General features: G+C 37.7%; 1 protein-coding gene across 1 annotated transcript in view; it reads right to left on the bottom strand.

Annotated features, from left to right (window-relative positions):
- Positions 1–15,389, bottom strand: part of LOC126461608 (protein KIAA0100) — a 320,706-nt gene that overhangs the window by 263,869 nt on the left and 41,448 nt on the right. The window contains exons 5-6 of the mRNA XM_050096009.1: positions 11,388–11,564; positions 7,057–7,189 (exon numbers count right to left, since the gene is read on the bottom strand). Coding sequence (XP_049951966.1) covers positions 7,057–7,189; positions 11,388–11,564 — 310 coding nt within the window. The remainder of the gene's footprint in view (positions 1–7,056; positions 7,190–11,387; positions 11,565–15,389) is intronic.

A 15,389-nucleotide genomic window follows, 5' to 3' on the forward strand; every position in this document is an offset into this window, starting at 1 on the left:
CCTAAATATATGCACAAGATTCAAAAATGTTACATTTGTGACATAACCTGCATAGGACTTACATGACTTACATCTCAACAGACTAGGGAAGGACTTAGTTATAACAAGGATCAAAGCAGTATTAAACAGCAAACTGAATGTGCAGTATTGTGCATCAGAGGCCACAGCTCTTAAGAACAAAAACAACAAATACTTGAGAGAATCAACCACAAAATGTCAGGTCAGCGAAACAATACTTTTTAGGACAATAAAACTTTCCACCTGTGCAACAATAGATGCAAGTGTATGTATTTCATACACACCTCAAACAGTCTTGAGTCCATGTGAGAATAACTTATCACTTTTGCATTATAATGTACAGGGTTTAGGAAACAAAATAGATGCTTTTGAATCATTTATAACAGGACTATCACCACATGTGGTAATAGTTACAGAACACAAAAAAACAGTGGACAACATTCAATACTGCAAATTAGAAGGCTACAACCTAGCTATGCTCTACTGTAGAGCGCAATAGGGGTGATGGTGTTGCCATCTACTCAAGAAAATGTAAGTTCATAACCACCAGAAAAAAGTGCTATGAGGGAACAATGTTTTACAGACTGTATCCTGTCTTGTGGGGCTAAGGACCTTCTTGGACTAGTACCCAGCAGAATTGCTAACACACACAGTACCTTATTTGATCATGTTATCGCAAATTATGACCACATCATCTCAACAGATGTCATAAATGGTCGCCTCTCAGATCATTTAGGCCAAACAATTGTGCTAAAATGTAATACCTAATTCAAAACAAGCAAAATGTACGAGCACAGGCGAATACTATCTGTAAACTACACTGCTACACTAAGACATAGTTTAAGCTATGAATCATGCCAATCAGTTATTATTCCCATTGGGGTCAACAACAAATGGAACATGTTCACAGAAATTCTGACTGAGCACTTAAATAGAGCCATGCCATTACAAAAATTGAGTATCCAGAAAAATCAGTCTTTACAATCAAAACCTCTGCCATTAGATTTTAAAACAAAAGATTTGAAAGAAAAAATGGGAAACATGTATAGCTTACACAGACTAACGCAGAGTTACATACACAACTCTACAAGCAGTACAAATATAAGTACTGCAAAGAAGTCAGGACATTAAAAGCAGAAAGAATCAGCTGAGAGATACAAAGTTCAGGTAATGTTTCAAAGATTGCTGGTCAATTGTAAATAAGATCAGAAACAATGAAACAGAAAATAAAAATAACAATGTACAATTAACCGTGAATAATACTATCTTTGATCCCCTTGTACTTAGCAATATTTTTAATAATTACCCCATAATACTCTCAAAAATGATGTCTCTATGAAACAGGATATACAGCACACATTTGAATCCAGTAACAAACATAACTACAGTACACTATCCTCAGTAAGCACATGTGACATTCCACAGCTTACTGACAGCCTCAGTAACAAAAAAATCAGCAGGATTACATGAAAATTCTCCATATCCATTGAATAAATGCAAACATGAACTAATGAAACCTCTAGTTCACCTAATAAACTGCGTTCTCAAAGATGGTGTGTTCCCAGACAAGTTGAAACTGGCTGTAGTTAAACCAATACACAAAAAGGGAGAAATAAAGCATGTTCAAAACTACAGACCCATTTCCCTAATCTCAACTTTCAGCAAACTGATGGAGAAAATAATATTTAAAAAAAAGTCATGGACCATTATAACAATGGTGATATAGTAGGTGATTTCCAGCAAGGGTTCAGAAGAGGTCGAGGTACCATGTCAGCAGCAGTACAATATATCCATCACGTACTTGAAAAAATAAATGAAAAATCCCAAGCAACAGGAGTATTCTTGGGCTTTTCAAGGGCTTTTGATAGAGTACATCATGACATGCTCTTATCAAAAATTGTGAGGAGTAGTGTCACTGGAAAACTCCTGTAATTGCCAGAAACATATTTGAAGGGTAGAAAGCAGTGAATGGAGATTATATACTCTAATGGAGAAATATTGGAGAGGAGAAGGCCAACTATAAGAAATATACATTTTGGTGTTTTTCAGGGCTCTATTTCAGGCCCAGTCCTATTTATATGCTATGTAAATGATTTCTTAAGTTCTCTTGATAATAGCTAAGCAATTGAGCACTATGGATGCAGACAATACATCTGGTGTCTGCTGTACAGACAGTAAGCCCAGACTAGTCGAAGAGATAAATAACTTTATTGAAAATGCAAGAGCTCACTTTGACAGAGACAACCTAAAAGTAAACATTGAAAAAAATAATAATATTCATTTTAAACCAAGTAGTCCAAACAGACAAAATACTGTTACTGATGAAACTCTACCAAAAACCTGTACAGATCGTAATTTCTTGAGTTTATGCATAGATGATCGACTTTCATGGAAACAGCAAGCTGATTATGTCTGTAACAGAATAACACCCAAGAAGATTATCACTGTATCTTGATTCTGAAAGGATTGTATATTATGTATTAGTGTACCCTTCCCTGTCTTATGGAATAGTATTGTGGCGTGGGATATGCCAAACTAACATGAAAAGGGTTTTCATACAGCAGAAGAGAGCTTAGAGGATCAGAGTAAAAATAAAACCAGGAACTTCTTGCAAAGTCTTATTCATTAGACACAATACCCTCACAGTTTATGCCATGTATATACCACAAACTCTAATATCTTAACTTTGTTTGGTAACAAGTTATTAAAAACAGCTCCTTTGGCATAGGGGCTTTTTTGCTTTTAAAGTTAATCTTAGGGTCTTCTTTCACTAACATTAACAGGGGATACTTTTAAAAAGTGAGTCAAGCAGTGGCTTATCCAAAAATGTCCTTATAACTTGAATTTATCGTGAGTTATAATGTAATAAGAAATAATGTAAACTAAAAAATTGTAATTGAGAAAACTTTATACTTAGTTGAAAATGCGCATACATGTAAAATAACATGTTACGAGCAATAAAATTTCTTTGAATCTTTCAGCAACTGTATTGTGGGCGTAGGGAGTCACTAAAAGGTACCAATTATTAATTTATTCTAGTTAACTATAACCTCTACTCACAGTATCATGCAGCAACTATCTGTTTCAATTTCACTACAAGATAAATTATAAAGGGCAGTCATACAAAAATGAGAAATATAATATATATAAGTAAACTCTTTATTATTTTGAAAGTAACCATCATAACTGTTAGTATATTTATCTCATTGTGGGACAAGGTGGTCAGTACATTCATGGAAACTCTTTGTGGTTGCCTACTGGAATGTTACTGCTGGTATTCACTGCTGGAGAGTAATTACCCAGGGTAACAATTCTATGAATGTGACCTGTCAGTTGCATGTTCATAATTACCTTTACTTTTAAATCTTCTCTTTTTGCACTCTCGTCATGCCCTGAAGTTGTGGTCCTACTATGTAGTGGCATTTGTACCTATATTGAACTTCTTCACCATCTGCAGGAAAGCACTATGATAATGGAAAATTACGTTTGCTACCCACAAGCTACAAAACCATGTAACCACTTTTTTAAAAAATCCCTCAGTCTTGAACAAGTCCCATTAATTCCAAAAAATCAGTTAAACATTCACATCTGAGCTCTTAACAACCAAACTCGGTGGTGGAGGAGGAGATTAGAGTTTAATATCCCATCGACTAGGTCATTAGAGATGGAGCAGAAACTCAGATTAGGGAAAGATAGGGTACAGTAGGAAATAGGCCATACCATGTCAAAGGAACCACCCCAGCATTTGCCTGAAGTGATTTAAGGAAATCATGGAAAACCTAAATCAGGATCGGCAGACTCAAGTCTGAACGATCGTCCTCCCAAAGGTGAGTCCAGTGTGCTAACCACTGCACTACCTCACTCGGTCCGTTAACAGACGGATCATTAGTATCCCAAACTCAAAAAGTACAAAAGTAGTTCATTAAGCAATTCTGTACAATCTTCTTTTGTTTTATCTTTTGGAACAACAGCCATTGTCATTCCAATTTCATCTGCTTTGGCATCCAAGGCATCCCCTGGTCATGACATCAGAGCATAAACACATCCTTACCACAGTAAAACATTTACCCTCCATCACACCTTGTAGCTGTACTGTTCTTATATTTGCGTATCATGTCTGTGCAAAAAAAAAAGTGCGTGCACAGTATGTGGTCTCTCCTCTGCTACTGTAAATTAAGGTTTGTACACAACTATCTTTCATCAACACAGTAGAGAGAAACTGGGACATGCTGCTACCTCGAATAGTAACATGTACCACCCCATTACGGAACCATGACTGTACCCAGGTATGCACCTCTTTGACTGAGGCAAGTTGATGGCTGTGAATGTCTTTCTTCAGGGCTCCAAAAATATGGAAATCACATGGGGAGAGATTGGGGCTGTATGGAGGATGTGTAAGAGCTTCCCTATACAACTTCTCCAGCATACTCAAAACAACATTGGTAATGTGGGCAGGCATTATACTGCAACAGAATGATGCTGTTCATCAACATTCCTGGGTGTTTGAACTTGATGGTTCGCAAGAGTTTTTGCAAACTATCCATTTGCCCATGTTCATTACTTGTGGCACCATGTTTCAGAAAGTCAATGAGCAGCAAGCCCTTGCAGTCAAAGAGGAAAGTTATCATAACTTCCCTGGAGCTGGTGTGCCTGTTGTTTCAACTACACTGCAGAAGTTTCTCTGGCAAGCCCTTATACATTTTTCATACAGTCCTGATCTCTTGCCATCGTATTTCCATATTCTTGGAACCCTGAAGAGACACATTTGTGGCTGTCAATTTGCTTCAGACAAAGAGTTGAATGCCTGGGTACAATCATGGTGCCATAGGTAGCCTCAAACATTTTTCCATCAAGGTGCTGACCGTCTTGTCTCTTAGTGGGATACATGTATTAACAGTTATGGTGATTACTTTGAAATAATAAGCAGTTTACTTACTTTTCTTTTCATCTGTCTCATTTCCACTTTACTGCCCCTTATAATTCTAAGCAGCAACCACACCACCACCAACAACTGTATTTAATCTATTCTTTCTTAACACCAATAGGTCCTTGGTAAAAGATGTTGGGTGAACTCATTTCCAATCTTAGCCAGCTTTCAGTACCTATAATGGTTTGAGCTTCAGTGCTTTCTATTATCACTTGGAGCCCTTGTTCTTTCCCAGCACCACTACAGCAATTAACACCTATTATACCTATGGTTCCTAGGTCTACCTTTCTCCTCTGTTTGAACTGCACCCTTTGGGACTGAAGACCTTTTCAAGGGTGAAGCATAAATTTTGTTGCTCACTGTTTATATTACAATCAAACTGGGAATGGGACATGCACCCGCTAATGTTGACTGTCTCCTTTATCACATTTTCCCAGAAATTTGATACCAATATCACCATGCTGATATCTTTAGGTTTCATTTTCTGTTCTCATGTGAGGCAGTGTTTGGTGATAGCTGATTTAGCTCACTGCTTGATTCAACAGTTCTTACAGTCCATTCAACACAACATGAGCCACATCAACATGGCAGGCAGTGTACACTGGATTTTCAGAGCCCTATATTATATTTCATAATGCATAGAAAACATTTTTTTTCATAGGATGGAAACCTTATTTTCAAAATCTTCTCTCAGTATTTGCAAAACTGCATCAGTAGAGCAAAGATTTTTCATCTAGCTTTTTCTTCTTTTGTATTGGTTCCTTCTCAAGGCACTGTTTATTTGTGTGTAGGACACGCCTGATCTGTTTGTCTAAGTACCTGTTCCACTCTAAACATTCTCTCAAGTGTTGTAAATCTTCAGCAAGAGTTTGTTTGTCTGAAAACACACAGGGTATGTGGGACAATGTTCTAACCATTTACTCCGGTGATTTGTGATGGTGGCTCAAGGCATGCAGGTTCTTTGAGGAAGCCTTGCAAATTCCTCACCCTTGACAGGACCCAATGGTATCCCGAAACTACTAACTTGACACATGGGCACAGTTCTATTCAAGAATACAGGCTGCCAGGTTACTGTCACCAATATAATATCAAACACATGTAGTCCACACTGGATAAAAATACTGAAATAGCAGTCGTAGATAAACACTGCATTTTGTCATTCAACATACCAGAAAAAGACATTTGATTGCCCTCTTCAATCTGTCTCCATTTCTGGATGGGAGAAGGCAACTCAGCAAGTGCACCACCACTTTGGCTGTCAGCTGACTATTAAACTGTCAACACAGATAGAGTCACACCATTTGCAGTGCTCTAACAGTGAGCCAGGAATGGTGATGAAATTGTGAAAGGTCACAGCATAACAAATCCACCTCCCATAAACAGATTGTTATGTCCCATTTCAACTCATTCACATGCTGACATTGGGCCATTTGATGTCTGTGAAAAATTCTAGCATTTCATTTAATGTTTCTGTTTACTCTGATAAACTGTTCATTGGTGAGTTAAGGTTAACAATGGCTTTTACAACCACAAAAAATGTGCCACTGAGACTACATGAATGACATCTATCTGCAATGTTAGTCACATTTTGTTTTACACAGATTTTAACATCTCTCAAGTTGAGGTTTATTTAAGCCATTCTTGCCAGGGTGTTGCAGTTTTCGCTAATATTACTGTAAATGCCAGCTAAGCTAGAAGTAGAAAGTCTAGGCACTGCCAGCAGGGAATGCTGTGACCAGTGTAATTAATAGAAACATAAACCACTACAAACTGTGTATTATATGATTTATTGGACTCGTTTCAGTCAACAGATATGAGTATCCTCACATAAATTTATTGCCTTGGTGGCAACACATTAGAAGTTTAAAGCACTGCTAGGCAGCATCATAAACAGGATGTGTTGATGTTGGTGGTCAGTGGTGTTTTAAATCTTTGTGTTGCCAACACAGCAATTAATATTCGAGAAGGCCTACTTCTGATGAGCAACCAGTCAAATATATCAAATGATAAGTGACCTGAGGTAGCTTGTCTGCACAGTAAGATAGCAGTATTTATACTGGCTACATTCAGAACATAAATCTCCAGCACTAAAATAAGTTTTACAGTTTTACCTGCAGCTCGAGGTGAAGGCGTTTTCACAAATAATTTTGAATATAGCTGAAAAGATTGAAGCGCTGAGATGAAATCTGCTCTGTCATCTCTCATTCCAGTTAGAAGAGAATCCTCAATCTTAAGATGGAAATCCTAAAAGTGAAATAAGAAAAATGGAAATTTTGGTAGAAAAATTGCAAAAAGTAGGTACTTCGTTACATTCATTTAGTGTTTTAAAACCCAATGATTCAAATAAACAAAGCACTGAAATTGTTTGCCATATTCCTTGCATTATTTCGTTCTTTACATGCATATGAAAGAGAAGATTATGCAGATGTCAGCTAACAACATCAGGCAAGGTAGAAACATTAAAGAGTTAGATCCAGATTAAAAAGTGAAAATGAAAAAACATGCATTTAGTGAATAGGAAATAAAACAGAGAGATAGTGGAGGGAATAGTTAACTATGTAACTCTGGATATTGAGAAAGTGGATGTTGCACACATCTTTTGCCACAAGAACAACAAAAGGACACAGAGAACACAATAGAAAGGTAATAGGAAGCAGTTAACATACTGAACTGTGGAAATGTGAATGTATTTTGAGATTTCATCCAGGAGAAGGAGAATAAGTAAAATATTTAACATCTATTAATGTAGCTGCACACACTTCACTATATATAGTTTATGTTTTGTATCAGCTGCACTCTATGATTATAGACCAAATATTTTCGGGTTCCATACCACAATCGATAAAAATGGAACTCTTATAGGATCACTTTGTTGTCCATCTGTCTGTCTGCCTGACTGACTGTTAAAAACCATTTTTCTCAGGAAGGAGCAGACACGAAACTTGAAATCTATGTCACTTACGAAGTTCTACAACCCATTGGCAGTGTAAGAAATTGGAGCTTCTAAGTCAACTCAATAAAAAGATATGGCCATTTATGACACATATGCTGATTTTTGCAAACTCATGCATTAAAACCTATTGGGTACTGCCCATTCATGTAGAATCATGAAATTCAGCAAGATGCTAGGTTTCACAGAATAAGTACAGAAAAAAAAATTAATAACATCACACAAAAAACATACTATTTCTGTCATTTGCTGATCAACTTCACACTTGAAATTAAAACATTCTCTATAGTCTTGGAACCCTGCACTCAATATCCTGCAAGTATCAATGTTGATAACAATCAAAAACAAAACTGTCGCGATTCTTGATTTCTGTAATGGATGGACGGCAGAATACCACTGCGGGAGGGGTGGAAAGGATAGTGGGCAGAACATTTCTCATTTAAGGGCATGATGAAAGGTAGTCAAAACCCTGGCGGAGAATGTAATTCAGTTGCTCCACTCCTGGGTGGTATTGAGTAACGACAGGAATGTTCCTTTCTGGCCGGCCCAATGTCCCACTGTCTGGCCACAAAGGAGCATTCCCTTTTTAACTCAGTACCATCCAGGACTGGAGCAACCGAATTACATTCTTCACCAGGGTTTCAACTACCTTTCGCATTCCCTGAAATGAGAAATGTCCTGCCCACTATCCTTCTCACCCCTCTCACAATGGTATTCTGCCATCCACCAAACCTACACAATATACTCGTCCATTCCTACACTACCCCTGCTCCCAACCCCTTAATTCATGGCTCATATCCCTGTAACAGACCTAGACGCAAGACCTGTCCCGTACATCCTGCCACCACCACCTGTTCCAGTCTGGTCACAAACATCACCTGTCCCATCATAGGCAGGGCTACCTGTGAAACCAGTCATGTGATCTACAAGCTAAGCTGTAACCACTGTGCTGCATTCTATGTGGGCATGACAACCAACAAGCTGTTTGTCTGAATGAATGGCTACCGACAAACTGTGGCCAAGAAACAATTAGACCATCCTGTTGCTGAACACACTGCCAAACATGACATCCTTCATTTCAATAACTGCTTCACAGCCTGTGCAATATCGATCCTTCCCACCAACACCAGCTTTTCTAAATTCCACAGGCGGGAACACCCCGCGCAGTACATCCTATGTTGCTGTAACCCTCCTGGTCTTAAACTTCGTTAGTCATTGTCTTCACCGATCCAACCCCTTCCCTGTTCCCATTCCAGCACAACGTAGCCATCATTCCACTATCACAATCAGTCTTTTTACTTCTCTCATTTTCCACTACTCCCCCCCTCCCCTCCCCCCTTATCTTCCATCTAAACTGCATCACTCCACCATCTGCCACCCCCACCATACTATCCCTCTCTCCCCCCACCCAAGTCTCCTCCTTACCCCCACCCAGTTGCCACTCCCATCATGCACTGGTGCTGCTGCACATAGTGTGGTTTCAGTTGCCTGAGACTGTGGTCGTGTGTGGGAGCTGCATTTGTGTGTGTGTGTGTGTGTGTGTGTGTGTGTGTGTGTGTGTGTGTGTATTGTTCATGAAGGCCTTAACAGCCAAAAGGTTTATTTATTTGTGACGACTTTTTTGTTGTGCCTATCTGCATCTCAGCATCTCTGCTATATGTGAGTGACAACTTTCCTTTTCATACTATTGAAACATGTCTAATTAGTCATTCTTACAACGAATTACCTGAATATCTAGATTCGATGGTTGGAAAGTTCTATTAGGTAAATGCAAGTAGCAGTGTTCATTAAAAATCTGGATGACATGTAATAATGTACTGTAAACAAGGCTTCGTATTTAGTGAAGTACACAACTATTTTCTTTGAAAAATAAAAATATAATCAGGCAAATATTATGTTACCAAAAGGAGACAAACTGCAGCTAATTTGCATAACTGAGGTGGTAACAGCATTTTTCAATATTGCAGCTATTTCTAATTTACCAGATAAAAATTTAGCTATCATAAGCACGAATAGCATTAAGCCGTGTAGTATTAGTTTATTGTTAATAAAATATACAGATTAAGTTTCTATGATTTGCTAATCCTATGTCATTGTATACTTTGATTTGTTCCAAAAATACGAAGCTCTTCCTTCTTGATGGGATCTATGAAACACGGACGAATGAACAAGACATTTAACAGGAATACATGGAAGCTGTTTAGACAACTGACATACACAAAAAATTAAAATGTAACTGACAAGGACTAATATTAACTATGCATTTCCATAATAATAATAATAATAATAATATTCCATAATAATAATAATAATAATAGACTGTGTAAACATCATAAGAAGGATTGTATAGCACTTGGAACTTTGGAAACATTTATTTGTTAAAGTGTTGGTGGATAGTAAGAGCTGGCTGCTGGGTATCCAGGAGAGAAACATTATTAGGAGATAAACAAAAGAAATTGCACTTTCTGAAGAGTCAACTAGCAGCTAATGTACAATTTATTAACAGACAGCAATTCCTCATCATTTCAATTGTGCATCTCAACACAAGATTCAACCAATTGGAACATTCTTACAGCAACTCAAGAAAAAAATTAAACTGATTTTAACAGATGTATCATGAAGACCAGTGACCAAAATATTATCAGCTGCCGTGATGTTAGCAACAGAATTTGTTATACAAAAAAATGTTTTTGTGTCTCTATGACTTAGTTATATTCCACTGTAGATTCAAATGGCTTGCATCATCACATGCACATGGAGAAGTATTGAAATTAGGGTCTTTCATTCCTTTTGTAGTTTTGCTTTATCACCTTCTACAACATTTTACATGGGTAAAGGTAACAACTCAGTGAATAGGAGATGTGATGAGTAATCCAACGCTAGCAAGTTTTCAGTATTGATAATGTACCTGTCGATGACTCACTGCCTCTGCTATTCAGTGAGCTATTACATTTAATCCCAAATTATTTACATTCTACAAGAATTCTTCACTACTATATCAGTCTAACATGAATCTAATGTGGCTACTGAGCATGTGATATATAATCCACAATGCTAGCTGGCTTCATAAGTGAATATTTAAATGATGTAGCTAGCATGAAATTATGCCAGTAGATGGTTAGGAATATACTGTAGTTTAAACTTCATTTATATGCACCAGCAGGAGACAACAGTCCCTAGTGACTGAATTAAAATTCTTTTCAGTAATAACCTTAAGATACAAATGTTGAGCAGTTCAACATTTGACAATGATGAGAAAAACAGTGCAGAGCATTTATCAAATTAATACAGCCATTTTCAAGCTTATTCAAACCTACAATTAATAACAGAAAAAGTTGCTAGTAAATTGGGTAGTAACAAGAATTATTCATGTGTTTATTAGAAACTGTCTTATTTCCTAAAACTACACATATTTTGTCTAAATGCTTAGACATCATCATTTTTTAATAATTGAAGATAATGTCCAAAAAGATAAAGAAAACACTTACACACCTTTGGTAAGATAGGTGACAGTCTGCGAACAACTTCATGCAAATCCTCTTGATTCTTTTTGGGTTTGATTTCTTTGTCACTTGCTTTAAATTCAGAATTGACCTGCCGCTCTTGAGCAAAGCTATAGAAACCTTCATTTATTACTGCTTTTGTGTTGTCCATTCCAATGAAAAGCCTCTTTGAAATGAAAATTAAATTATAAAGAATGTTGTCACTCATTTACAAGAATTAAAGATTTTTCACTTTAAATCATTAGGAATAATACTAGATGAGCTAGCTTACTTATCTATTTATTCATAATTTTTGGGTAAACATATCAGAGCAATTCATATATAATGACACATATAATATTTTACAATAAATGTACTTGAACACAATATATTATGTAAAAGTTTTTCAGCTCTTTCTTTAAAAAAAAAAAAAAAGTTATTTGTGATATACAGTATACTCCCAATTACTCGGGGTAATGTGAGGGAGGAGATACATGAATAATCGAAAAACATGAATACCCAAGATATTTTCAAACATGTATTCTTTTTTTGAAAGTTTATCCAAGTTCTATCCATAGGTACTGCAGGTCTGTTATTTCTTAAAACAGTATATGATGGTCTACTTCTGAGACCAGTTGACATTTTTCACACGGCATTTCAAATTTCTCTTGCAGTAATAATGTCACTGTACTGAAACCCCTCTAGAAGAGTATCAACACATTACATTGTGGCACAGTGACTGACAAGGTCACTGTCTTCATCCCCTCTCTGACATTCTCTGCCCTCGTCTTTGGTTTTTTTATGAAACAGCTGTCACAGTTTCTGCATCTCTTATGGCTGAAAGCCAAAGACACACATGTTGATCTTCAGCCACATATTCAAGTTTTTGACATTTTCAAAACAATTTAAACCTATTGCCAGATTCATTATTCTTACTTCTTCAGCACTGGAACCTCAAAAATCATTTTCTTTTTACCTGGAAGAATTTTCCTCCATGATCACTTGATGGCTGTACAGATCTGAAACTTGGACTGAGCATCTGCAAGCAAACAGCAACACGTTGCTAGATCACTTGCAGTGTAGTCAGTCTCATTACTTTTCTCAAATACTTCATAGTTTTGCATAAATTTCCCCTTCTCAAATCTTTCAATTAATTCCTATTTTTGTTTTAATGTCAACATGTTTCTTTTGTTTCTCTGTCACTTCTCTTACTAATTTCTTTTACCTTGCTTCGTTAACACTCACACGCCAATTAACATCAGAAAACTGTGTTTGTTTTTCATTTACATGGAACAGGCTGTTCGATAACAATGGGAATGGTACTCTGTTGTCATGCAGCAGCTGTCTGAACAATGAAAATGGTCATACAGCATATTTTTTATCGCTGTTTGCTAGAGAAAAATATTGCGCATCTCTCCCTTTTCTACTTTCTGCATAAATAACGCACACACAAATAACTGGGAGCACAATGTATCTTGATTTATATACTCATCCCTAAATGAACCATCTGAAGGCATTTCTAATAACTAGTATTGTTTTATTTACACAATTTTCATTCCACTCTTTCCAAATGGAGGTCTACTGCTATAACATTCCTCCATCTGGTATGGTACTACGAAGAAGGCAAATGACACAATACTGATGTTTCTAGGCCTTATAGCGACAAAACAACAAAATGACATTTGTCCATGAAGTTCATATAAAAAAACTGCAGCTAACCATTTAAAGTCATGTTCAGTCTGTCATCATTGATGCAAGTGGTACTCGACAACCAAGCAGCGAGTATTATAGAGAGAGAGAGAGAGAGAGAGAGAGAGAGAGAGAGAGAGAGAGAGAGAGAAGGTGGCCATGAGACGATGTATCAGCTGCTGTGATGACTTCTAAAAATTGTGCAAAAATTGGCCTAAATGAAAGAAAAGAAAATAATTTATTAATCTTGATACTTCAGCCACCCAGAAAAGATTTCTCGTATTTTCCGGAATGAATAAAATCTATACTAAGCTAAGGTCCACCATTACTACAGCAATTTTGTCTCCAAACAAGAGCTTTCTACAATGTAAGCTGTACCTGCAATGACATGTGCAAGTGAGGCAGAACATACCATATGAATAGAAATTTGACACTGTAGACAAGTGGTATATGGTGAGTTATGATTGTTATATGCACTACATAAGTTTCTGATAATATAATAACCGAATTGAGCAATATCACTCTCACTATGACTTACAGAAGACTGTAAACAAAGTAAAAGAGTATTTCTATTCAAAGAGAGAGAATACTTTCAAGTTGCCTACAGTCTAGAGCCTGGCCTTTAAGACACACCATTAGTCATTCAGAAAAGCAGCTTATTTATCAAAGATATCAAAAAAGGTTATGTCCATATGTTGTTTGTTATTCACATGACACTGATTGCCAGATCTCAACATCATAATCAAAATAACAAGTTTATGTGGAGGCCATTTTCGCATCAACAGTATATAAATTGCAGTAGTCTAAAAGTAAATTGCCTTCTGCATGCTGCAAGTTAAGGTTTTTCTTTTTCTTTTTAAACAGCTAGTTGAAGTTGTTATAATAAAATGGAAAGTAACTTACAGATCAGTGTGTAAATTATTATTTGTAAATTAGACAGCTTTCTCTCATGTGGCAAACTGTTTGAAAGCTTACTGTTTACTTTGTGGCCACTGTTATCAAAATATAGTGCTATAACTGCCATTTTCTGTGTCTACGGTGTAAAGCTTTTGGCCAAACAAGGCTTCATCAGATGGACAAAGCGCGCGCGCGAGCACGCGCACACACGCACACACAAACAATCACAGTTTCTGATTGCCACAGCCAGACAGACTGTGGCAGCCAGAGACCATTGGTTTGTGTGTGTGTGTGTGTGTGTGTGTGTGTGTGTGTGTGTGTGTGTGTGTGTGTGGCGCGTGTGTGCGCACTTTTTTGATGAAGGCCTGTCTGACTGAAAGCTTTATTTGACAGGCTTTTTGTTACTAAAATGTAGACTTTCATGGCCGGAAATATCATGTCCATTATAATTATCTGGGCTGTTATGCCGTGGTCGGTTGATGAATTTTGTCTCAATTCCCAACGTTTCGTCTCCGACTGCGGGAGACGTTTTCAAGGGGGTCCGTAGGTCGATGGAAGGTCCAACACACCCACTGGCTCGATACTGATTGCCGCTAAATTCCGTGTCCGCGCGCTCCCGCGCCGCGGTGTGACGTCACGTGTTTTGAAAACGTCAGTGCAATTGGCCGCTGTCCGTCGCCGTTGCCATCACCCAGTAGTGGACGGGTGGTACACATCTTCTTTAACACCGTCATCCATGAACCGTTTAATTTCACACCCTCCTCCTTTTGGTTGAAATTATTTGGATGTTTAGCGATTTCGATTGCCTCCCTGTAGAGCCTTTCGTAGTATCTGCTTGTGGCCGCTAGTACTTGCGTCTCTTCGAAACAAATATTGTGGTTCCCTGGCTGGAAAGCATGCTCCGCAACAGCTGATAGTTCCGTTTCTCCTCTTTTACAATTTCCCTTGTGCTCTTCCAAACGTTTAGAAACAGTTCTTTTAGTTGTACCCACATAAACATCACCACAGCTGCATGGGATCCTATACACTCCAGCTTTTTCCAAAGGTTTGCAAGCGTCCTTGGCAGGCTTAAGGTATTTCTGTATCTTCCTGGTGGGCTTGTAAATTACGGTAATATTCCGCTTTGTCAAGATCCTCCCTATTCTTTCCGTTACATTTTTAACAAACGGCAGGAAAACCTTAGATTTTGCAGTAGCCTGTACGTCAGTATGATTTCTGCGTGGCTGCCTCAACGTACGTTTTATTTCGGCGGACGGATATCCGTTCTTCATTAGTGCATTGTGGAGATGTTCCATCTCAGTGTCGAGCAACTCAGGTTCACAAATATTTCTAGCTCTGTCCGCTAACGTCTTGATAACACCCCGCTTCTGTTGTGGGTGGTGGTTAGAATCCCGGTGCAAATAACGGTCCGTGTGCGTGGGTTTGC

The sequence above is a fragment of the Schistocerca serialis genome, chromosome 1, assembly GCF_023864345.2.
Source record: "Schistocerca serialis cubense isolate TAMUIC-IGC-003099 chromosome 1, iqSchSeri2.2, whole genome shotgun sequence".
NCBI lineage: Eukaryota > Metazoa > Arthropoda > Insecta > Orthoptera > Acrididae > Schistocerca > Schistocerca serialis.